General features: G+C 41.3%; 1 protein-coding gene across 10 annotated transcripts; it reads left to right on the top strand.

Moving 5' to 3' along the window:
- The first annotated feature begins 1,348 nt into the window (after positions 1–1,348).
- Positions 1,349–24,228, top strand: LOC149914091 (annexin A4-like). 10 transcript variants are annotated; one of them, XR_016460632.1, is made up of 6 exons: positions 1,349–3,248; positions 3,498–3,611; positions 3,757–3,847; positions 4,534–4,590; positions 7,515–7,662; positions 18,591–20,817. XR_016460632.1 is itself a non-coding variant. In XM_090127702.1 (5 exons), coding segments are annotated over exons 1-5 (414 nt in total). In that variant the 5' UTR covers positions 1,350–3,155; the 3' UTR covers positions 23,937–24,228. The 10 variants fall into 10 exon arrangements, 8 of the variants coding, with proteins under 8 accessions (XP_089983828.1, XP_089983824.1, XP_089983827.1 ...); XR_016460631.1 differs by having other exon boundaries at positions 1,350–3,248; positions 3,757–4,590; positions 18,591–20,808; XM_090127702.1 differs by lacking the exons at positions 3,757–3,847; positions 18,591–20,817 and adding an exon at positions 23,935–24,228 and having other exon boundaries at positions 1,350–3,248.
- The last annotated feature ends 575 nt before the right edge of the window (positions 24,229–24,803 follow it).

Genomic DNA, 24,803 nt, shown 5'->3' with positions numbered 1-24,803 from the left:
TGCTTTGAAGCCTTTGAAGTCACGTTCCTGATGTCCAAGTTACGTGCCCATCATGTGTTAATGCTGTTGTGCCAATCGGTGGGCTCAACAGCTGCAACAAAGACACCAACGTCTTTGGGATAGGCTTATTTTACTGCCTATGACAAAATAAAACCAACAGTAATATTGGCAGCGTCTATAGCCAAAAGAGAAGCTTAGCAGTAAAGGGAATAAGCAAGGCAGTGGGCCTACTCATTGCCACGTGAACACAGTGGTGAAGAAAGATCCACGACCAATTGCCCCAGCACTTTACCATCAGCCAGATCCGCAGTCACTGGGGAGCCCCGTTTGCAGGGAGGATCTGAAGAACCTCTCCCAGCCATGGGGAAGTTGCACAGCAATGCATCCATCCCACGAGTGAGGCGTCCAGAGCCGCTGCAAGCAGCTCCAGCCTTTCTAGCACACAGTAAACCAATGTACGGAGCAGTCCGAGGGAACAGCCGCTGCCCTCTTTCTCCTCTTGGTTTTCGCCCCGAAGCCTGGCCAGGGCTCAAGGGGAACAAAAGGCGTCGTGCTGTCAATCTTGCTGCAGCACGGGCCTCTTTGGCAAGACTGTCTGCCCAGCCCCCCCGCGTCGGGCTTCGTCGGGTAACGAACTCAGCAGCAAAGCTGCCCTCGGCTCCTCGGGGAGAGCCCGCCGTCGTCACGGAAACGCAGCGTGACAGCACGCAGGTCCCAGCAGCCCGGCTGATGTCACCGGCGCCGTGACTTCCTCTGCCTGCCCTGGAGCCGCAGCCCGAGAGCTTTCCGGCCCCCGGCCTCCCTCTCCCTGGTCAGCGCCAGCGCCGCCAGCTTTCTTCTCGGACAGACGTGAATACAGAAAACGGCAGTCGAGTCCTCCGCCTGCGGGGCAGCGGCTCAGCACGGCGCTGCTGACCGTTCGAGCCGAGCCGAGCCGGAACCGAAGGCGGCCGCCCGACTCTGCCGGGCTCCGACGCGTCTCGATCGGCGGGGTCGGTCCCTCTCTTTCGGGGCTGCCCGGCTCGGCCAGGAGCCGCTCCCGGACACCGGGCGTCCCGCCGCTCGCAGTCAGCCGCCGGTTCTCAGCCGGCGGCGCCCCGCCGCGACGCCGACTCCGGAGGACGGCTCTGTTCTGACGCGGGACGGACGGGGCCCCGAGGCGCGGGGCGGGCGGCGGCGGGGACGCGGGGCGGCGGAGCGCCGCTTTCCCGGCACGGAATCCCGCGGCCGCCATTGGCGGAGAGCCCGCGCTCGGCCCCGCCTCTCCCGCTCTCCTATTGGTCGGCCCGCGGAACGGGGCGGGCGCTCCCGGCGGGGTCGTTTGCGCCCGCGGTCGCGCCGTCATTGCGTCATCATCGCGCGCGTCCCGCGTGGCCCCGGCCCGGCTGCCCGCGGCGCTGCCCCGCTCCGCGCGCCCGCTCCGCTTCCGGGGCCCCGGGGCCCGCGCCCCCGGATCCTTTTCCTCCGCGCGGCCTTCCAGCCGCTCTGCCCCCGGCCTGCAGAGATGCCTCGGGTCGTCGTGACCGAAGTGCGGGACCGGCGCGTGGCGGTGTTGAACGTCGTTCCGTTGGCATCAGCCGTCGGTCAGCCCGTCCAGAGCCCTGTGCGGGGCCTTCGTTTCCTCAGGCGGATAACGGGAGGATGCCGGAGCCGAGGGGCGGTGGGAGGGAGGCGGGGACGGGAGCATCCTGCCGTGCCGCCAGCAGCCCGGGGGCCGCGTGCTGTGGGTGCCGGCACGAAGCTCCGCCGTCCGTCAGCACGGGAGCTGCGGTTCTGGTGCAGCAGCAGGAGCTCAGCGCAGCCCTGCAGAGAGCGGTCCGGCGGCACGGGAAGAAGATGACGGCCTGGAGCGCGAGTGCCTCAGCAGTGTCTGCAGCCTGCGAGGAGCCGAGCCGGGCTGGGGAGAGGAAGGTGTGGGAGTCCCGGGGAGGGACGCGCGATGGCAGCGTTATTGGCAGGATCAGCTGCTTCCTCCACCGCTCCCGACGCCGAGCACTGGTTTCCTTTGAGAAGCAGCCCACTGTCACATCTGTGGGGTTCCGCAGGACACACAGGCATGGGGTAAGTTTAGGTTGGATATCAGGACAAACTTCTGTGCAGAACTTCTACAGCCGTGGGTGGGATCCCCCTGAGCTCCCCTTCTCCAGGCTGAGCAGCCCCCTCTCTCTCAGCCTCTTGTCATGGCAGAGGTGTTCCAGTCCCTTCACCATCTTGGTAGCCCTGCGTTGGACTCTTTCCAGCATGTCCAGCTGTCTCCTGTACTGGGAGCCCAGAGCTGGACGCTGTTCTCCAGCTGCAGCCTCCCCAGTGCCGAGCAGAGCAAAAGGAATGGTGCAGAATACTGGTCCTTACCTGCTACAAGAGAAGTCAGGACTAGGGCTATGATGGGAGCGCATTGCTTTATGATTGACGTGGAGAACTGCTAGGAAGAAGGCCTGGTGGGCCTGAACACAGATGCCGGGTGGTCCAGCTTTTGTTTCACTGGAAACCAGGTACTCCGTGGGCAGCAGCATGGAGATATGTTCTCCATGCAGTTGTGCCCCCGTGGCTTCTTTCTGATATGCTTGGGAAGTCCCACTAGAACAGGCTGCCGTGTGAGACAGAAGTGAGAGAGAAGCATCAGTTGTGTGGGTGGAGTTTTACTATCTCTGTGTTCACATCTTTTATGTTTGTCTTCTTTTTTTTTTCCAGTTCAACTCTGCGTGCGTCGGTCTGCCTTTGCTAAATCCTTTTCTTGTGGCCTTAGGCAACAATCGAGGGGGTCTCAAGTTTCAGCGCTGAGCAAGAAGCGCAGGCTCTCAGGAAGGCCATGAAGGGCTTTGCTAAGTTGATCTCCCTCCATGGTCAACTTTTATTTTTTCCCCAGCACTGCGAATGGCTGCTCTGGTGGTTTGATAGAGGGAAGCATAGCTGCTTGCACTGCTCTGCTGCACAACTGCCCTAAAAATTGTTGGAAAGTGGAAACAGAACTGCCCTTCGTGTCCCAAAATGCAGCTGCTCTGGTGGCCTGGGTCCTGGCAGCTTTGTGTGCATCGATGTAGTCCTGGAGCTGTTGAGAGCCGGCTGTGTGAGGGACTGGAGGTGGCACAAGACCAGAGGGCACTTCTGATCCTTGTGCAAGCATCCTGACTAGCTTCCATTTGTTTCTTGCAGGCATGGATGAAGATGCCATCACTGACGTCTTGACCAAACTAAATGTTTCCCAGCGTCAGCAAGTTCTGATCACCTCTAAGAGCACTACTGGCAGGGTGGGTGGTCTGCAGAGATGCATGAACGTGGTTGTGTCACTTGGGCGCAAAGTGAAAAACGACCCAATCTCTACAAGAGAAAGGTCGGCAGAGACTTCACCTGACCAAGGTTGTTTTGTTCTTGTTCAGTTCAGAGCAGTTGTTGATGCAAGGAGGGTTGGAGCCTGAAGAGGAGTGCTGAACAGCTCAGTTCCTCTGTCCTCAAAGGCCGTCCCTTCTGCCAACTCCTTTCTCCTCTTTGCCTTCTAGGATTTGATTGATGACTTGAAGTCGGAGCTGAGTGGGAATTTTGAGAGGGTGATCATTGGGGTGATGACTCCCACCACCATGTATGACGTGCACGAACTAAGGAGGGCTGTGAAGGTTTGGAAATCTTCCTTTTGTATTGCTTAAGTTCTGGCCAAGGACTTACTGCTTTGTTATGCATGTCTTCTCTCTCTTAAAGAAACCTGGTTGCACTTCACAAGCAGGTGCTGGTATCTTAAGTCTTGCCTTGGTGATTCCCTAGGGAGCAGGAGCAGATGAAGGTTGCCCAATGGAAATTCTGGCTTCTCGCACCAATGGAGAGATTTGTCGCATTAATGAGAACTACAAGCTTCGTAAGGAGTGCGAAAGGCTCTCTTGTCAGTTTCCTTCTGTCTGCGCTTCTTAATTGGAGGCTGTAGCACTAATGATGATGGCTGGAGTGCTGCAGTGCTGCTGGGAGCCCTGGGCACAGTTCTGTACTTAGCTAGGTTACAGCTGGCAAATGTTGTGGGCAGCACCCAGGTGGTGGCCCTGCTCCTAACGGGTGCTGTGTGTGTGTTCTTGCTGGAATATGGCTGCTCCCTTGAGGATGGCATCGTATCTGACACATCTCCCATGTTTCGAAGGGTCCTCGTGTCCCTCGCAACGGTGAGCCAAGCTGAGGGGAGAAGGGGGTGAATGTTCAGAGCTGTGGGCACAGCTCTGCACTCAGTGGTGAGGAGCTCCAGGCTGGCTTTTTCTCACCCTGTGTGTCCCATGACCTGCTCCTCAAACCCAGCCTCTCCGGGGAGGGAACTCTGACTCTGGGTGTGCATGAGTGCTGTGGGCTCTTCTTTAAATGTCCCAGTGAAGTCGGTTGCTGCTCGTTTCAGAAGGAAGCCCAAAGTACATCTGAGCTGCATTTCATTTGTAAGCTAGTGTTCCCTTTGAAGGACTCCATTATCCATCCCCAGCAGCTTTTCATGAGTGGGGAATTCTCAGGAGTTGCTTCCAGTAGATGCTCTGGTGAACTGAGTCTTCTATCCTTGTGTCTTTGCAGGGAAACAGAGATGAAGGAATGTATGTGGATGATGCCCATGCTCAGCAAGATGCTCAGGTGCGTAGTAATGTGCTTCCCAATCTATTCTTGAGCAGGTGATGCATGGTGAAGAGAAGCCAGCCTGTGAAATGGAAATAATGCTTTTAGCCTTGTTTGCAAGTCTCTAATGAGAGGTCTCTCGACAGGCTGGCTACTTGGCAGGGGCAATGAGATTTTGGCTGTGGGTTGCCGTGCCTGGTAGGTGCTTGTTGGAAAATATCCGTGATCTAGACAAGTACGCGCCAGCAGTGCTCTAGCTGCAAGGGATTTAAGATCTCCTGTACGCCCAGTCTTCTCCATGAGCCTTACTTTGTCACCCCTAATGTCTTGAAGTGCCTGTACGAAGCGGGGGAGAAGAAGTGGGGAACAGATGAGGTGCAGTTTATGTCCATCCTCTGTACACGGAACAGGTATCACCTAGTGAGAGGTAGGACCCCTGCACAGTGTCCTGGGTTTTTCTTTCCTTCCTTGTTTGTGTGTGATGCTTTTGTAGGAGCTCTGTAGCTGTCCAGTAGATGTGAACTCTTCTGAGGCAGCAGGTGTCCTAGAGAGAGCCGCATTGCATCCATTCCATTCTGGCTGTTTTATTCCCTCCTGAGACTGAAAGGGACTTGAGAAACCGAAGTCCAACTGGCTGCAGCTCCAGCATGGAAAGCAGAGATCATGAAGTGTGACTGCCATTGGGGCAGGGGGGAGAGGAGCTAAGAAACTTGATTGGCAGCACAAAGCAGCAGGTCTTGAAAATGGTACTAGCTGTGGTAGGCCAATTCGCAAGGCTGTTAGCAGTGAAAATGAATTATTTCTGTGGGGCGATCCTGATTTAGCTGAGAGTGCTGCAGGGATGAAAGAATGTTCATGCAGTATACGAGGAGCTTGTTGCAAAGCGGTCCTTTGAACCTCTGTGACTTTCTGCCATAGTTTTTGATGGTACAGAGGCATTGCTAACACGGACATAACAGCATTAAATCTGAGATGGTAGGCAGTTATTCAATAGATTGTTTAGTTCTTGTTCGGCCTGTGCTTTTTGTTGTTGTCTGTCTGCTATTCAGCTCAGAATACAGAACTATTGTATTTCTCATAAATGCTTAGCACTCAAATATGGAAGTGCTTCACAGGCATTAATTTTTGTACCTAACAAGTTTTACTATGAAGCCACGAGTGTCTTCATCATTATTTAGCACAATAATTGCAGCAGTACAAACAACCAACCTTATAAAAAATATTACATGCATTATTTTTTTTTAGCTCATCAAGGAAAGGGTTCTGTGAATCTTTACCTACACCTAGATCTACTGTGCAGTATACAAGATGGATACTCATCTGAAATATCTAGTGCTGTATCTATATGCAAAGTGTCAACCTAAATTTTTGGCTTTACAAAATTTTGATGACTATATTTTGCAGTAGATACATTTACAGCCTAGTTGTTTCTTCATTTCTTTTTATTTCCAGTACTTGAATGTATTATAGGATTCTATGTGGGTTTATTTGTGTGGCAAAGATCACCTTTCTTTGTTTACTGCTCCAAGATACTCGTTTTATTGAAAATTACTCATGAAGACTTATGATGTTTCTCTGAAAATGCTGAAAATAACTAAATGGCAATCTTTAACATTTACCATTAGAAAACAAATGGTTTGTGCATGAGATGAAAAGACAATAAAATCTGTTATGTTAACAGATAGGTATCATTTACTTTTAAGCAGAGTACTATGAAATCTTTTACCAAGAGGTACAAAATTACAAAAGAAGCACTGAATTTACTTCAGTCATTTTTAAATTTTACTTGAGAGTCTGTCACGGAGTTATCTAGATCAACGTGTGCCCTCGACAGGGGGCAGCAAGCCCATAGGCCCCCTGTCCCAAAAACAGGACGGAAAAGGGGGAAGGGAAGGGAGATGGGAGCTGGGCCCAGAAACCAGAACAGCAGCAACAATCTAAGGAGGAAAACTTAATTTTACTAAACATGATATCGGAATGCAAGATAACACAATATAATATAATATAATTGAAATTGAGGCTAATAAATCAAATAAGAGAGAGAGAGTGTCCGAAACTAAAAGGCCTACTTTGAACTGAAGGCACACGGTTGGGGAGCAGACCCACACACTGCTAGGCAGTGAGCAAGAGAGCCAGAGAGCAAGATCCCATGACTCCCTCCCATGGCTTATCCTCCTCTCTGAACATGAAGTCCCCTGGGATGTGTAGTTCTTCCTTTCTTCTGAGAACCAGGCATCCAGAAAGTTGTCAGTCCACGGAACTGGAGTATTAACTCTTTAATTACCCGTGCTTTACATGATGTTTGGTGTGGAATACCGATAACAAAATTATAAAACCATGACAGAGTACTGTGTTTTGTACTTTTTTGACTTCCAAAGTCAAAAAAGAGCTGATTTTGCTGTGGGAGGTAACTATGGTTAGGAGAGAAACTGTGTGCTCATTTTCCAGAAGGTAGTACATAAAAAATAAAGAAAGATCTTTGTATTCCTGGAAATTTGAGAAATTGGAGGGTCTGCTGTAGGAAATAGGATATATCAGTGTTTCTGTTTACAAGACAGTGACTGCTGTTTGTAATCTGTTAGAGGATGGGTATCTTGTCACAGAACAACCCTTTTGGACATCTTTATAAATGTTTTAGTAACTGAGCAATGGATCAGTGATGCAAAATACTTTCTTATCTAGCAGCAGCTCTTATCTGAATTTACTGTATCTATTGTGGAGAAAGCACGAGGTTCCAGTGCTACAGTGTTTGTGTTGTGAGCACTACAAAACTTTTTAAAACCACTGTTCATTTGCTCAGTATCAAAGAAAACATTTTAACCAAACTTAAGTGCTAACTAGTCACTCGGAGGTCTTCACTACCTAAAATTTTCCTTCGTAACAGAATCTTTACAGTGTATGAGATAGAAATAATAAAATAATTTTCTTATTCTTTCCCTTAGGCATTTCCTGGAAACACAGACTCTGATAGTGTGGTCCGACATGATTTGCAACACCCAGTCATTGCTCGCTATGTACGTATAGTTCCTTTAGATTGGAATGGAGAAGGCCAAATTGGGTTAAGAATTGAGGTCTACGGCTGCTCCTACTGTAAGTTTTTCCATTATATTCCTTTAAAAAAAAAAAATCTAAATAGAAACTGTCTTTGAATTTCAGATTAAATCTGAATCTCAAGTGCTTTTTGCTAAAATGCATGAAGATATTCCAGGATTACTAATTGTAATAACTGGAGCTTAATTTAATATTTACTGTATCCTTTATTCTGAGTTTCTAGTTAGCTCTTCTATAGGAAATACAGCATTAGAATTAGTAAGAGTGCTTTGAAATCACTACTTTTGATCTTCAAAATTGTTTTTGCAGAAGACTTGAATAGACCAGTTGAGGAAAAGATAGCATTCAGATACATTTCATGCTGGGTCTTGAGAGGGAAACAAGACATAATTCATTGCCTGATGACAAAGATAAAAATAAAACAAGTAAAAATTCAATTGAAGAAGCTCACCTTGTCTAAATATGACATGTTTTTCGGAGATTTTTCCTTTAATATTTGAGTATAACTTTAGAATCTCTTCTAAAAAAAAAAAAACGAGATGAGCAATGGTGCAAGTGGTTAAGAGCACAACAGATCAAGTTTTAAGAAAAGCAAGTGTAGTTTCTAAATACCATTCCTTGAATTTGATCCTGTGGGTGCTTACGTGAAGTCCACATGCCTGCAAACTGTAAATGTCTGATGTCCTATTTCTATGCAAATTTAGTACAGTATTCTTGTAGGTGTTTTAGGGGAAATAAATACTTGAGATTTATCTTAAAAAAAAAAAAAAAAAATGTTAGAACAAGTTAAGAAGCACCTATCTTGAAGACTCTTCCATTGACATCAAGTGATTTAAGACCTATTGAAACACTTTGTCATGGTAACTAGCAATTATGTTAATTAACTAGCAAAAATATCTTGTGATTTCTGTTGCTTTGACTTGGCTATGTGCTTTCACTCTACTAAAATATTTTATATGCTGTTTTAAGTGTAGCCAACACTATAACATGGTTGATTTCACATCATGATTACATTTTTTTACATTTAAGTATATCTACTATACAAATTCAAGTATATGGAGACAGAAACCAACTTTTTTTTTTTTTAATCCAACACTTTTTTAAACAACAACAAAAAAAAGAAAATATTTTTAAGTTGTAGGTTTTTTTGTTTGTTTTTTTTGTTTGTTTTTTTTTAGCCAAAAATATTTACAAGCAAAAGGTTTTAGGTTTTTGTTTTGTTTCCTTTTTTTTTTTTTTTAATTAAATTGATATCTTATGCACTGTAAGCACGTTACAAGATGAATTTGGAGTCTGAAACTAAATGTGAGGAAAAGCATAGTTGGCTAACAAAATTATTTCTGTCACTGGATGAAAAGTTGTCTGCTTGAAAGACTGCATATTTCTGGAGAAAAATAAAACACATCTATCAAGGAAATAATGAATCAACTAAAAAAATACTGATAAAATTTGTCTTCACAGACAACTGAAGTAAGAAACCTAACCTTTTGTTTTCCTCGAAGAGAAGCATTGAACTGCTAGTATTATAAGTTATTTCAGTATTTTGTTAATGACATTAATAATAATGTTTTACATTTATATGTCTATAGGAACTTTTTTTTTCTTTCTCCTCCCAAACAAACAAAACAAAGAAACAAAAAAAACCTCTCCTAAAATACTGTGTAGATTTTAGAAGCAGGAATCAGGCTGTCCTTGAGTCAGTATGCTGAAACCAGTAGACAGCAGCAGCGCAGTTGAGAAGAAAAGTTCACTGTCTTATGACTTCTTGGAAAAACAGAATAATGTTTGAGAGTTCCAAACTTGTTTTCAAATGCATTATTTGGAGCAACTTATGTAAAGTTACATTGTTCCATAGATACGGAATTCAGCAGGAGCAAAGTTTTTAGCCCTATAATTAGTATTGTATATTGAAGCATTGTCATTAACCAGTGAGATTTGCAGATTAATCCTGCTGTCAGTGAAGAAACTGACTGTATAGATAAGTAGCAATTTTTTAAGCCTGATTAAAACATGGGCATCTAATCCAATTTGTGAAAATTTTTTGAAACATTACCTAAAGCAAAAGGTTGCTTAATACCTTACAATCATATATTTTTCTTCAAGTTTGTAGGTTTATATTGAATGCAGTCTTTTATTTAGAGAATATTTGAGAACATATTTCAGATGTAGAACTTGCACATTTTCTCATAGTAAAGGTTTAATTGGAAAGTCATAAACTTAGTGCTTAAAAAAATATTTCATTGCACAATACAGCAATCTGGTTATTAGTCTCAGAGTATTAAGAACTCTCATTAAACCACATATTGAAATACGTGGTCATTAATTGCCATATTGATTTGTTCTTATTTTTCTTGAGTATGCTGATAAAATACACATTATTTTTTGTGTGTCAGAAATGGAAACCACATTCTTCCTTACACAGCAATGTGAATTAAAAAAAAGGTTCAACTTTAAAAGAGAATTAGAGATGACATCTATTCCCTAGAGAAGTTTGTAAAATTACAAAATATTTCCTTTCAAGGTGCTCTTATTCATTTAATTATTTGCTTGCCTTCTTGCTTTGAGATTTTTCTATGTTTGAAACTGCAGATGAGATCTGTGACGTTACTTTCTAATAGATCTCTTGGAAGTCACAAAAATAAATAAATAAATAAATAAATTAAAGGCTCCCTCTACAGTAAGATTGAAAATGTTCTTTACATTTCTCTCTGTGAATAAGTGCTGATGTCAAATTTAGAAAAGATTTTAACTGTGTGGGAAGAGAAGCAAACAAAATATTTAACATTAAAAAAAAATATACTGTAGTCAACGGGAGTTGTAGCTTTCATTTTAAAATCATAGAATGACTTATGTTGGAAGGGATTTTAGATATCATGTAGTTCCAATGCCCTCACATGAACATAGTTATCAACCACTAGATCAGGTTGCCCAGGGCCTGATCCAGACTGGCACTGAATGCCTCTAGGGAAAAAGCATCTGCATCTTCTCTGGGCAACCTTTTCCAGTCCTTTACCACAGTGAATAAAAAATTTCCTCCTATCATCTAACCTAAATCTCCTTTCTTTTAATTTAAAACCATTCTTGCCCGTTCTCACTAATAGACCATGAAAAAAGTTGGTTTTCTGCCAGTTCATAAACTCCTCTGAAGTATTGGAAGGTCACAATGAGGTCTCCCCAGAAAAACAATCCTCCTCTCCAGTATAAACAAGCCCAACTTCCTGAACCTCACGGGAGAGGTGCTCCAGCCCTCTGATCATCTTTGTGGCTGCCCTCTGGACTGATTCCAACAGCTCCACATCTTTATTGTCTTCAGGGCCTAAGACCTGGGCACAGTATTTCAGGTGTGACTTCACAAAAACAGAACTGAGGGGGACAACTTCTTCCTGTTACCCAGTTGGCTGCCCTTCTTTTGAGGCAGTCCAGTATACTGTTGGCCTTCCAAATTGCAAGTGCACAATGCTGGCTCACATCCAGCTCTTTATCCACTAGGACCCCCAAGTTCTACTTGACAGAGCTGCTCTCATTGAGTACTTCTCCCAGTCTGTTCACATATCTGAGATTGCTCCAACCCAAGTGGCAACACCTTACATTTTGGTTTGATGAATCTCATTTGATTTTACATGAGCCCGCTTTTCAAGCTGTTCCAGGCGATTACAGATATGTAGTGAAGCTGTGCAGAGAGAAAATTAGAAAAACCAAAGCCCAGTTAGAACTGAGCTTGGTCATTAAGATAAAAGACAACAATAAATATTTCTATAAATATATCAACAGCAAGAGGAGGGCTAGAGAGAACCTCCATGACTTGTTGGACACTGAGGGCAACATGGTGACCAAGGATCAGGATAAAGCTGAGGTATTAAGTGCTTTCTTTGCCTCAGTCTTTAATAGTAAGACTTGTTACTCCCTGGGAACACAGCCTCCTGCACTGGTAGATAGGGATGGGGAACAGAATAGGCCCTGCATAATCCATGATGAGATGGTTTTGGACTTGCTCCAGAAGCTGAATGCTCAAAAGTCCATGGAGTCAGATGGATTGCATCTAGAGTGCTGAAGGAGTTAGTGGATGTGGTTTCCAAGCCACTCTTCATCATCCTTCAGCAGTCCTGGCTAACCGGGGATGTCACAGTGGACTGGAGACTGGCAAATGTGACACCCATCTTCAAAAAGGACGGAAAGATGATCCTGGTAGCTCCAGGTCTATCAGTCTCGCCTCAGTACCAGGGAAGATTATGGAACAGATAATCTCAGGAGACATAATGGACCAATTAAAAGTCAACCAAGGGATCAGGCCTAGTAAGTATGGGTTTACAAATGGTAGATCATGTTTGGCAAACCTGATTTCATTCTATGACAAGGTGAGCCATTTAGTGGATGAAGGTAAGGCTGTCGATGTGATCTACCCGGACTTCAGTAAAGACTTTGACACTGTCCCTCACAACATTCTCATGGAGAAGGTGGCTGCCCATAGCTTGAATAGATGTATGCTCTGCTGGGTGAAACACTGGCTGGATGGCCAAGCCCAAAGAATTGTGATCAATGGAGTTGAATGTAGTTGGCGGCTGGTCATGAGCAGTGTCCCCCAGGGTTCAGTACAGGGGCCGCTTCTATTTAACATCTTTATTAACAATCTTGATGAGGGGATTGAGTGCACCCTCAGTAAGTTTGCAGTCTACACCAAATTGAGAGGGAGTGTTGATCTGCCAGAGGGGAGAAAGGTGCTACAGAAGGTCCTGGATAGACTGGATTGATGGGCCAAGGTGAACCGTGTGAGATTCAATAGTGTCAAGTGTCAGGTCCTGCATTTTGGTCACAACAACCCCAGGGAACCCTATAGGCTTGGGAAGAAGTGGCTGAAAAGTTGCCTGTCAGAAAGGGACCCTGGTATATTGATGGACAGTCAGCTGAATACGAGCCAGCAGTGTGCCCAGGTGGCCAAGAAGGCCAGTGGCATCCTGGCTTGGATCAGGAATGGTGTGGTGAGCAGGACTAGGGAAGTAATTTGGCCCCTGTACTCAGCACTGGTGAGGCCTCACCTCGAGTACTGTGTTCAGTTTTGGGCACCTCAATACAGAAAGGACATGGGGTGCGAGCAGGTCCAAAGAAGGGCTGCAAGGCTTGTGAAGGGCTTGGAAAATATGCCGTATGAGGAGCGACTGAAGGAATTGGGCTGTTTAGTCTGGGGAAAAGGAGTCTGAAGAGAGACCTTATTACTCTCTTCCAGTACCTGACAGGTGCTTACAGCAAGTGCAGGGTTGGTTTCTTCTCACTGGTGACAGGATGACGGAAAATGGTCTCAAGTTGTGCCAGAGTAAGTTTAAGCTGGATATCAGGAAAAGCTTCTTTACAGAAAGGGTTGTTAAGCACTGGAATAGGCTCCCCAGAGGCAGGGTTGAGTCACCTTTCCTGAATGTGTTTAAAAACCATTTGTTTACTGTGCTCAGAGACATTATTTAGCAGAGGGTTGTTAGAATTAGGGTAAGTTTGGTTAGGTTGTGGTTGGACTTGATGGTCTCTGAGGTCTTTTCCAACCTGAGCACTTCTATGGTCAGGCATAGTCTATCCTTGATGAAGCTGTGTTGGCATTCTTGAATCACCCCCCTCCCCTTTCTTGCACATGCCTTAGAGTAGATTCATGGAGGTTCTGCTCTGTGATCTTCCCTGGCACAGGTAAGGCTCACTGGTCGATAGTCTCCCAGATTTTCCTTTCTCCCTTTATTAAAAATGGGAGTGATGATTCCTTTTTCCACTTGCCAGGACCTTCACCTGACAGCCATGAATATTCAGAAATGATTTAGAGTAGCTTGGCAACCACATCAGTCAGTTAGTTCAGGACTCTGAGATACATGTTGTCCAGCTCCAGAGACTTGTCCATATTTAGTGTCATAAGGCAGTGTCAGACTTGCTCTTTTCTGACAGTATAGGAGGCATTTTGCTCCCCATCCCCTTTGTAGAGTTTCAGGTACATATAATATATTTAATACACTCAAAAGAGGAGAAAGGATCTTTACATTTGCAGTGACATAATTTATCAGAAAGCAAACCATAGGAAAAATTTATCAAAAAGCAAGTCATAGGAAAGAAAGTAATGTTACAGAAGGCAAAGTATCCACTGAATTCATTAATGTAAAGCTGATGGAATATTTATATTCAAGCTCTTTTTGAGACAGAGAGTAAAGAGACATGATAGATAGATGTCTCTCGTCATGTTCCCATTTATGAATTTTTTAGACAATCAGCAAATTCAAGGCATCTGGAGCCTATGACAACTACAATATATATTGTATTTTATCACTGATTTTTGAAGTTCATAATAAGCTCCTGCAGAATCATTGCCATACGAATAGTTCCTTCAATCACAATACTGCAGCAGATTAATGCATACAAAACAAACAAACAAACAAACAAACAAACAAACAACAACAAAAAAACCAGTAGCATTCCTATTGAACAGTCTTTGACAGCACTTTTTAAGATAATCTTCTGAGGACTTCTGGGTGCTGAAATCTTATGGCATGAGTGGAATGGAGTCACTGATACCTTTGCTCATGGACTAGTTCTATCTTGCTATGTCAAATGTTACTGTTAGAGTATTCTGATGTATGACTGATTTCTTTTTAAGGAAGGAGAGAAAAGAAGAAAAATAAACAAGTCAGACCTTATCATTTTATGAAGAAATGAACATTTTTTTATGGAGATTATTTACTCCTTAGATAGTACAGTGAACAAAATCTTGGTCATGTGAATATTTACAAGAGAAAAAAAAATTAGACTTGGAGATGCTGTTAAGGCTTAAGCCATAAGTATTTGAAAGGAATATTTACAATAACTGTTTTGAAAATATTGAAGTGCTAAAAATTAGAGCTTGAACAGATTTTGACAAGTTAATCCTATTTGCCTGTAGTGACTTTAAGTGAAACCATTGTTCCTCTTCACTATTAATTCCACATTCATCAGCTGTATTCATCATTAGAAAAATTTCTGTGATACTTGTAATTTCCTTTGCCATTGTCATGCTATTGCTACCAACTATTCATATCTCCATCACTCTCTCCTACGGTTGCCATATGTACTTCACAGAAACTCCATTCTCTCCAAAACTATATATTACATCAAAATATCACAGGGAATATTTAAAGTAGATAAGAAAGCCACTATTTAACTTGTGTGGAACCTAACCAATTTTCTTTTGTCCAGTGCCACTAGATAGATATACTGGACATTTTGTTTCATCAGCCTATGCTCACAAACAAACAAACCTTCACGATCAAAAAACTGATGAAGTGTCTTGATGGCCACTGGAACTCCCTATGCTGAATGAACTATATGTCCATATGTATGTAAACATATGAATACATATTTATTCTTTTACACTTTTTTTTTCTACCTAAATTGTGAAGATACTTATGTGGTCTCATAATCCATGTAAATGGTTCTTTGCCAACCTCTCATAATATTTTATTACTCATAATAATAATGTTCACTAAACTGTCTTAATGAAAAGATGGACTTCTATGACCATAGAAGTGATGGAACTGCATAAAAATATTAAATGATAGATAGGAAGAAACATTTTGAAGCATATGTTTTGTCTAATCATGTTCTCATATTTGTAGCAACTGTATTAAATCATTGTAATTAAAATTGTTTTTCATTTTGGAGAAAAAAAGAATCACAGATGTGAGAAAATTATCAGCAGTCACTGTAAACTTAGTAGCTTTGTTTGTGACAGTGAATAGAACACTTAAGAGTTATCCGAAGCATCCAACCCTCTTTTTCTCTGTTTCTCTTTAGATATTTTTATTCTGGATATTTCTACAATTTCTATGTAATTGATCTTCAGCCAGCATAGTCACAGTTCAACATCTGCAAGCATAGCTTGGTATTTACTTTTTCTGATATTACAGGTGCATGTCTCAGTACTTGTATTAAAACAATGGAGAGTGAGGGAAATGAACTGTGAAAGCATTTGAAGATCTCTTTGAAAACATGCTCTGTTTGAAAGCTTAATTCTTTTCTAATGTACTCTCTAGCATGGTTTTTTTTTTTTTTTTTTTTTTTCTTATTTGTTTTCACATAGAGGGGACTTCTTATCTTGAAGATCATAAAAAGTGGTGATTTTCCTCGTTTGCTCCATGGTACTCCTCAAACAGTAGAGTTTTGCAGATTTAGGATCAAAAATAACTTTTTTTTTTTTTTAATAAGTATTTAAAGTGTGGGTTGTTTACCTACTCCCCAGGAAGAAATAGTTGTGATTGTTTCTTTGCAAGTGTTTGTTATTCTGGTATGAAAGTAAGTGAGAACAGACTTCAGCTAATTTCTTATCTCTAGTGGTTAACAGTAATAGGTATGGGTCTATTTTGGTTCTGGCTGTCCAGCACAGGGCACCCCAGACACACACAGCAGCCCAGCAGGCCCTGTCATCAACTCGGCACCTAAGAATGGTACAATTTTTAAATGAAATATTAAAATTTAACATATATTTTTCATTCTTTTAACATATATTTAGTCTGATACAAAAAATGTTTTATTTTTGTATCAACTTCTTGAAACCACAGCAAATTGAGCAGTCCATTATTTTTAAATGTCTAGCTGTAGTGAAGTTACTGGTGGATATTCTCAGGCACCACAGGTTTGTGATCTGCAACAGCAATGTGTATCCCATACAAGTACATTTGTTATGCATCAGTGGATGCATAATCAAAGTCAGATTTAAAAAAGATCTATTTTACATGCATACATATCCCACCAAGATGTTCAGTTGCATACTCAAACATTTTTCAATTACACTTGAACACTTTTTTAAATCATTCAGCATTTCCTTTAGAAGAGTATGTATTGCTAGTTCATTTTTAAAAGATTTTTTAAGGTTTTTTGATGGAATACTGTATAATCAATGAATGTACAGATGTTATAACAGAATCACTGAATTGCCAGGGTTGGAAGGGACCTCAAGGATTGTGGATCGCCAACCTCCCTGCACATGCAGGGCCACCAACCTCCCCATTTAATGCTAGACCGGGCTACCCAGGGCCTCATAAAATCTGGCCTTGAACACATTCAGAGATGGGGCATCCACAACCCCTCTAGGCAGCTGTTCCAACACCTCACCACTCTCTCTGTAAAGAACTTCCCCCTGACATCCAACTTAAATCTTCCCTCCCTCAACTTCAAACCATTTCCCCTCGTCCTGCCATTATCTACCCTTTCAAAGAGTTGACTCCCCTCCTCTTTGTAGACTCTCTTTAGGTACCGGAATGCTGCTAAGAGGTCACCCTGCAGCCTTCTTTTCTCCAGGCTGGACAAGCCCAACTCCCTCAGCCTGTCCTCACAGGGGACGTGTTCCATCCCTCTGATCATCTTTGTGGCCCTCCTTCAGAAAAATTGATTTAGAAATACTAATTTTTTTTTTATGGGACACTTGGACTTTGTTTATCTTTTAGAACGTCACAATAAATTAAATAAGATTTAAATACATTCCCTTAAAAATTTTCTTTGCTCTGAAAGTAATGCTTCCCATTTATCAAATTGTATCATCATAATCTTATATAATATAGTTTCCATTTAAATAGAATAAGTTCTAAGCTACAGAAGATTATTTTTCAATGTAGTCACCATGACTAGCTATGCATTTTTGGTGGTGATTGAAGAAGGGCTTGTATGCTGCGCGTATTGTTTAAAAAAAAAAAAAAAAAAGCCTGGAGCAGCAGATTTGATCCACTATTACTGTCACCACTGCTGAAACACACCACCTAACACACTATGCTAACACTGACCGTTAAATCTCTGTGAATGTTCATCAAGTATTGAAGAATGTCAATGGATGCTGTTTTTTCCACATGGAGGAATTCAGTTATATCTTTGTTTCATGTGCACTTCTGTGTCAGATATAATTTTCACAGACTGCCACTATGCTGCCATCATGGCAACAAAATCTAGTGGGATACTGGTGGGAACGTTCAATCTCTACTGTTATACTACTGATATCTACCTCTGATATCATGGGCCAACAAAATAAAATAGAAGGCATTGCTTTCAGAGCAGCCTTTGCATGAGAAATCTATAAATCTTTCCTTTTCACATAAGTGCTTATATAACTTCTAGATTAGAAAATTATTTTAATAAAGGAACCTCAAACTTTTAGAAGAATGTATGTAATTAGCAAGTTCTGAAAATAAATATTTTTTTTACATTATTAATTGTTTTCAGCATTTATTTTTCCGAACAGAACTTCATATTTCTGTATTGGTTGCTGGAAAAAGAATTATTGCTTAATTCCTTGCATGGTAACATCTCTATTTTTCTTTTTCAGAAACTTGAAGTAGTGGATTTTTAATTCTTTCAATATAAACATGTTCTTACTTCCTTTCTTCCTTCGTTTTCTCTCTCCTTGTTTTCTTTATTTCTCATGGTACATAGTTGCCCTTTTGGTTCTAAGTATATTGAACAACTTGAGAGAATAACTTTATAAAACTATAGCTATAAAAAAGTTCTTTGTTACCTAAAAGATCGCATCCCTGGATGTGTTTAAAAACCATTTGGATGTGCTGCTCAGATAGATGATTTAGCAGAGGCTTGTTAGGGTAGTAAGGTTAGGTCGTTGGACTCAGTGATCTTGAATGTCTTTTCCAACCTGAGTGATTCTATGATTCTATTTGTTTAGCCACAGCTGGCATTTATGTAGCATGCTTTTATTTACGGATGCTCTTGCTTAGTGATGCATGTATAAGTGTGTCTGTCCCCCCATCACTTTACCCCTGTGTACATTCTCTTCAGGTAGAGAGAAAAGCGGTGATTCTGTTTCCTATGAAGACTAAATTGCAAACAATCATACAGACTGTTACTGAACTAAAGAAAACTGAGTTAGTTGTGTTGTTTTTGGTGACATCAGTGTTGCCATGGTACCAGAGGATCTCAACGCACCCCTTTTGCTTGGGTACTTCTTACATTTTTTTCTATGCCTTGTATAGGTGCAGAAAATTGTACCATTGAACTGTCCACTGGACTAATGGGGTAAGTGGGACAGCTGTCCCTTCACCGCTGCTTCATAGCTTCTCTTCTTTGACTCGTTTTCTGAGGAAAGCCTCTGAACGGAATACAACTTGCAAGCATTGGTTGTTGGTTCTTTAGGTTAGATTCAGTGAAGCTTACTTATATCTGGTTAATCTGGGGAGGATTGAAGATCCTCTGTATCTCTGTCACCTGTTCCACGTTTGAGCACCCTCACAGTGAGAGCCTTTTCATTCTACTAAGTGTCACCCTGGGTAGGGACACATTTCACTAGATGAGGTAAAAGGAGCAGTCCTTGAGAGCAGTCCTGCAGAGAAGGACCTGGGCGTCCTGATGGATGATAAACTTAACATGAGCCAGCAGTGCTCTTGCAGCTCAGAAAGCAAATGGTATACAGGGCTCCATCAGAAAAGGGGTGGTCAGCAGGGACAGGGAGGTGATTGTCCCTCTCCACTCTGCTCTTGTGGGGACCCATCTGGAGTACTGTGTCCAGATCTGGAGCCTCCAGTACAAGAAAGACAGAACTGATGGAGAGGGTCCAGAGGACGACCACAGAGATGATCATGGGACTGGAGCACCTTCCCTACCAAGATAGTCTGAGGGAGCTGGGCTTCTTCAGTCTGGAGAAAAGAAGGCTGCAGGGTGACCTCACTGCAGCCTTTCAGTACCTAAAGGGAGCCTACAAACTGGAGGGGAGTCATTTCTTTGAAAGAGTAGACAACAGCAGGACAAGGGAAAATGGGTTTAAGTTGAGAGAGGGAAGATTTAGGTTGGATGTCAGGGGGAAGTTCTTTACAGAGAGAGTGGTGAGGTGCTGGAACAGCTGCCAAGAGAGGTTGTGGATGCCCCATCCCTGGAGGTGTTCAAGGCCAGATTGGATGGGGCCCTGGGCAGCCTGGTCTAGCATTAAATGTGGAGGTTGGTGGCTGTGCACATGGCAGGGGGGTTGGAGACTCATGATCCTTGAGGTCCCTTCCAACCCTGGCCATCTGTGATTCTGCAATTTTTCTGGGAGGCAATTAAAGTTAACGTAAATACAGTTTTGCAGCTTACTGCTGTGCTTTCTGGAAACTTTTGCCTGGGTAGCTGTGCTCATCAGAGGTCATATTTCACTGCAGTCTGGCTGACATAAGTAAGCCAGAAAGGTAGGTAGTATATATCTCAAGTGAAGCAGCAAATGACAAATTCACCAAGAAGTTTAAAAAATCGCTGCACTGCCCAATAACTCAGTGTATTCTTCTATGTTTTAAATACATGAGAAGACAATGCATTCCTGGAGCATGCCTGAAAATCAGTAAAGATGTGCAAGTTGACAACACATTCTAGCAAATCACACTGCCATGGCTTAATACAGTATTTTCCTACAAATGATCTTTACTGCTTTTTTGCTGAAGGTTATTGATCCTTCCGAGAATTTTCACCAGCTTCAGTGGGTCCAGTGCTTCATAGTATAGCTTAAAAAAAAACAAACAGGACCTTCTCCCTGCCTATCTTCAAGCTCTGTTTCTTTGTAGGAAGGTTACTGAACCTCATGTGGCCTGTAGCTTCCCATACAGTAATCTTTTTTTGCTGCAGATTTTTAAGAGTGATCCTTATTCCCCTAGCATTAAAAACAGCATCTTTCTTTCACACAGCCACTTGATTGTGTTCTTAAAATGAGATAATGACAATTTCCACTCTTGAAGATATTTGAAGCTCTGGATACTTGAAGCTCTGGATGTACTTATGCGCAACCTGCTCTAGCTGATTCTGCTTGAGCTGGGGGATGGACGAGATGACCTCTAGAAGTCCTTCCAATCTCAACAATTTTGCAAGTTTCTGAAGATGAAATTATAGCTGAGGCAAATACAGTTCTCCCAATCCCCTACCAATCCTTTCCAACAAGTTTCTAATAATAATATATTGTTGATCTTCATTTTGATTTTACTTTCATGTTATCTCACACAAAGTGGGGGGACATAGGACAGGAAGTAAAAAAGAACAACATAAAAGGAATGATGAATATTTTCACAAAATTAAATTATGTGGCCTGCCATATCTGAAGAAAAAGAAGGATATAAGTTCTTTTGAGAACTGCGGTTTAACTTGTCGCGTAGCTAAACATCACACAGCCATTCACTCTCTCCAGACTCCCCCTTTCCATCCCAGATGGAATGAGGGAGAGAATTGGGAAAAAAAAAAAAAAAACAAACAGGAATTGCAGGTTGAGATAAAAACTATACACTAAGAAAGAAGAGGAAAATGGGAAGAAATGCAACTATAAATATATAAATGCATACTTTATACAGCCACAGTGCAATTACTCTCTACCTACTGACCAATCCACAGCAATAAATACAACTCCCTGCTGACCTGTGGCCTGCCAGCAATGCAAGTTCTTACCCCATACCAACCAATGCCCAGCAACCCTCAAGGGGTGTCTGTCCCATGTCCTGGCCTTCATCAATACTAGAGCACTTCTCCACCAGTCCAAGTCAATCTACATCCCCATCCCCCTTCAAACTTAGTTTACAGGTCTTTGGATGAGCCCTGCTAATTCCTGTTCCAGAACCCTTTTGCTACTGTGAAATAAACCTTTTCCATGTATTACTGTCAGGTCTGGTGTCTTATAAAACCAGCCATGATCAAAGAACTCAAAGCCCTGCCTATAGCATCAGTCTTGTAGCCAGGCATTTATGGACTGGATCCTTCTATTCCATCCCATGTCATCACCTGAAAACGAAGGGAGGGAAGAGAAAATAACTTGTGCCCCAGACCCTTTCACCAACTGTCCCAAGGCCTTGAAGACTTTCTTCATTCCCCTCAGACTATGGGATGCAGTTTCCTCCCCATCTGTGGAAGATCAGCAGAGGGTAGTAGTCATGACCTTCTGCATGTCATATTTTATAGAATAACCCTTGGCCTAATTCTGGCCACCTGTCCTGGCTCCACCCTCCCCTTGCAGTCATGCGTATAGTGGTGACTTCTTTTTCCCACTAAGTGGCCTGTCCTGGCTTGGCCATGGACATGCTCCCATGACTAAGCAAAAGCCAGGACATCTTTATTTCAGCTGAAACCAGAACAAGTGTTAAAAAGGACACAAAAGCATACCAAAAAAAAAAAAAAAAAAAATTACCTAAATTTAAATTTAGAAAAAGTTTGGCTTTCTTGAGTTCCAAGGTGATATAGTCTCCTTGTTGTCCTTCTCCATGGAAAATTACACCTTCACTTTCAGAGGTCTTAAATTTCAGAGAGATGACATCTTTCAATGTTTTCATTTTCTTGTTCCTGAATCTGTATGGTAGCACTACGTGGCCATCAAAATTGATAACATCAGCCCCTAATGAAGAAAAAAAAAAAAAAAAAACAACATAACATTGTTTATGAGCGATTATATATTCCAGTAGCTATTGGAAAAAACAGATACGTTGTATGTAGATTGTATCTGAACAGAATAAAAACCTGTGCAAGTGCAGTATGCATTGCAAATATATTTTCTATTGACCAAGGATTATTCCTATAAAAAGTAGGAACGAGGAAGGGCATAAATTTAATTCATAGGATGTAAAAAACCAGCATCAGGAAAACAAATACTGCCACAGTACTAATTTTATTCTGACTTTTCTTAAATGTATTTGCTTTCCTATGCATTTTCTTAACTAGTTGACAACTTCTGAGTTATCATTAATTACTCATATTATGCCTCCTAAAATCAAATATATGCATCTGTGAAGACTGTAATCACTAAGACATGAAAGTAAAAAAATTGTGTAGGAGTTTTAAAATATTTTTCCTTGCCTTGTTCAGTTGTATATATAGAAATGTTTGATAAAATTTAGCTTCAACTGGTCTTGAGAAGAAAAAATTCTATCATTTGGACCAAGCTTTTATCTAGGTTTGGTTTTATTCAAAATCAGGGAGGAAAACTGAGGGATGCAATGATTATCTTTTAAAGTTAATCCAATATTCATGTAAAAGTTGCATAATATACTACAAAATTTGATATATTCTTATTTTCATTTTTTTAAGAATGAGACAGAATTTTTCACAACTTTTTTTGGATGCACGGTCCAGAAGTAATAGCTACAGAATTTCATTTCAATGAACAGGCATACTTCTAGTGAGTTTTGAATCTTCTCTTTTAAAAACAGTTCAGTAAAAGACTGCAAACATATAGATCTTTAAAATTTTATAGATTTGTTTAATAAAACCCTTTAAAAGCCACTTAACCTGTGACCAGTAACTAGTGCCCTAGCTATTATTTCTATGAGTATTTCCTCCTCTCTATTCACAACTAATAATTTAAATTCTTTAAAAATAATTCTTTAAAATGTTGATCTTTTTAAAGAAAAGAGTCTTCCCCACTTATATTCTACGGAAGCGTCCACTGTTATTGGCACAACATATTAGTATAATTCATTTCATGTTCTGAATTAAATAAAAAATAAAATTTATCATAAATTCTTCAATTACATCTTCCTTATTTTTGCCTGCTTCTATTGTGTGCCTATTTTCTTGTGTGACTGCTTGTAACTTTCTAAAAATCCTAACTAGTTTTTGTTATCATGGTGGAAAGTAACTTAAATCTTTCAGACCTTCTCAAAAACACACAAACAAAAACATTCCATTGTGCAGTTAGTGCAGCAGAATCTTAAAAAATTCCATTATAGCATTTTGTACATGATTAATATTACATATAAATGATTAATAAATTATATATATTTCAGTTCAAATTTAGGTAGTCAACATTATCCACTATTATGTTAAAAAAGTTGCCTTTGTTTTTGGCAACATATGTCAGACATGCATTTTAAAAAATGCTTACTTTGAAGTAATTCTTGAAATATTATTTTTCATCCAGATTCAGTGAAGCGCCTAAAGAAATGTCTACAACCATGCCTAAATGTCTGGGAATTTAGGGGATACCAAAATGATCTGCTGAGTCAATTTTTACGAGTTCTGAGTCCTCAACTGCTATCAAGAGGCTGCTTATGTACAGCATCAATGTAGGCTTCTTTTCACATTCTATGATTTCCAGGAACATTTTTGCAGTGATAGAAAAGTTATCTGAGTGTCAGAGAAAAGCAAGCTTCATGATGTTTATTCTTTACTGAAAGTATGTACAAACAGAACCAATGTTTCATTCTATTTCATTGTCCAGTCACAAAATCCACAACACATCTTCTATTCAGTAACTAAACAACAGTCAGTTGAGATCAAGGCTCGCAGTTATGTTTATTAAGTGCCTGTCCATACATCCTTTCACCATTAAGCAAAGTGAGTTTTCTGATATACGCACCAACACATTGTGTTTCTGTCCTTCAGGATTTTTCCAGCTAGACCAGGCATGTCCAACCCATGGACTGTGGACAACATGCAATCTGGCGCAGCCTGTCAAGAGGCCCAGCCTCTGCCCCTCACCACCATGGTGATTAGTCTTCTTAACCTACCTGCCTGGTCTGGCCCTAGGTGCTCACCTAGAAACAACCACACATAGATCTGCCACTAACATCATGGTGACTGAAACCAGGAGCTCAGTGTACAGGTAAGTCAGGTTATGGCAAATAATTTTATACTATTTGATACTTTAGCCAAAAACAGTACTGCAAACAGTGAAAAACAGGCAGCCATGCTTTCTGTTTTGATAAAGGAATTTGAGACTATATTTCAAGACTGATGAAAAGAATCTTTTTTCTTTTCTTTTCTTTTCTTTTCTTTTCTTTTCTTTTCTTTTCTTTTCTTTTCTTTTCTTTTCTTTTCTTTTCTTTTCTTTTCTTTTCTTTTCTTTTCTTTTCTTTTCTTTTCTTTTCTTTTCTTTTCTTTTCTTTTCTTTTCTTTTCTTTTCTTTTCTTTTCTTTTCTTTTCTTTTCTTTTCTCTTTTCTTTTCTTTTCTTTTCTTTTCTTTTCTTTTCTTTTCTTTTCTTTTCTTTTCTTTTCTTTTCTTTTCTTTTCTTTTCTTTTCTTTTCTTTTCTTTTCTTTTCTTTTCTTTTCTTTTCTTTTCTTTTCTTTTTTTTCTTTTCTTTTCTTTTTTTTCTTTTCTTTTCTTTTCTTTTCTTTTCTTTTCTTTTCTTTTCTTTTCTTTTCTTTTCTTTTCTTTTCTTTTCTTTTCTTTTCTTTTCTTTTCTTTTCTTTTCTTTTCTTTTCTTTTCTTTTCTTTTCTTTTCTTTCTTTTCTTTTCTTTTCTTTTCTTTTC

The sequence above is a fragment of the Phasianus colchicus genome, chromosome 31, assembly GCF_987193195.1.
Source record: "Phasianus colchicus chromosome 31, bPhaCol1.hap1.1, whole genome shotgun sequence".
NCBI lineage: Eukaryota > Metazoa > Chordata > Aves > Galliformes > Phasianidae > Phasianus > Phasianus colchicus.
This window is presented reverse-complemented; position numbering and strand designations above follow the sequence as displayed.

Coding starts and splice junctions, on each gene's coding strand:
- LOC149914091 (XM_090127694.1), top strand. CDS start 3,156: ATGGATGAAGATGCCATCACTGACGTCTTGACCAAACTAAATGTTTCC. Junction 3,612..4,533: donor AACTAAGGAGGGCTGTGAAG/GTTTGGAAATCT, acceptor GTGTCTTTGCAG/GGAAACAGAGATGAAGGAAT. Junction 4,591..7,514: donor ATGCTCAGCAAGATGCTCAG/GTGCGTAGTAAT, acceptor TCTTTCCCTTAG/GCATTTCCTGGAAACACAGA.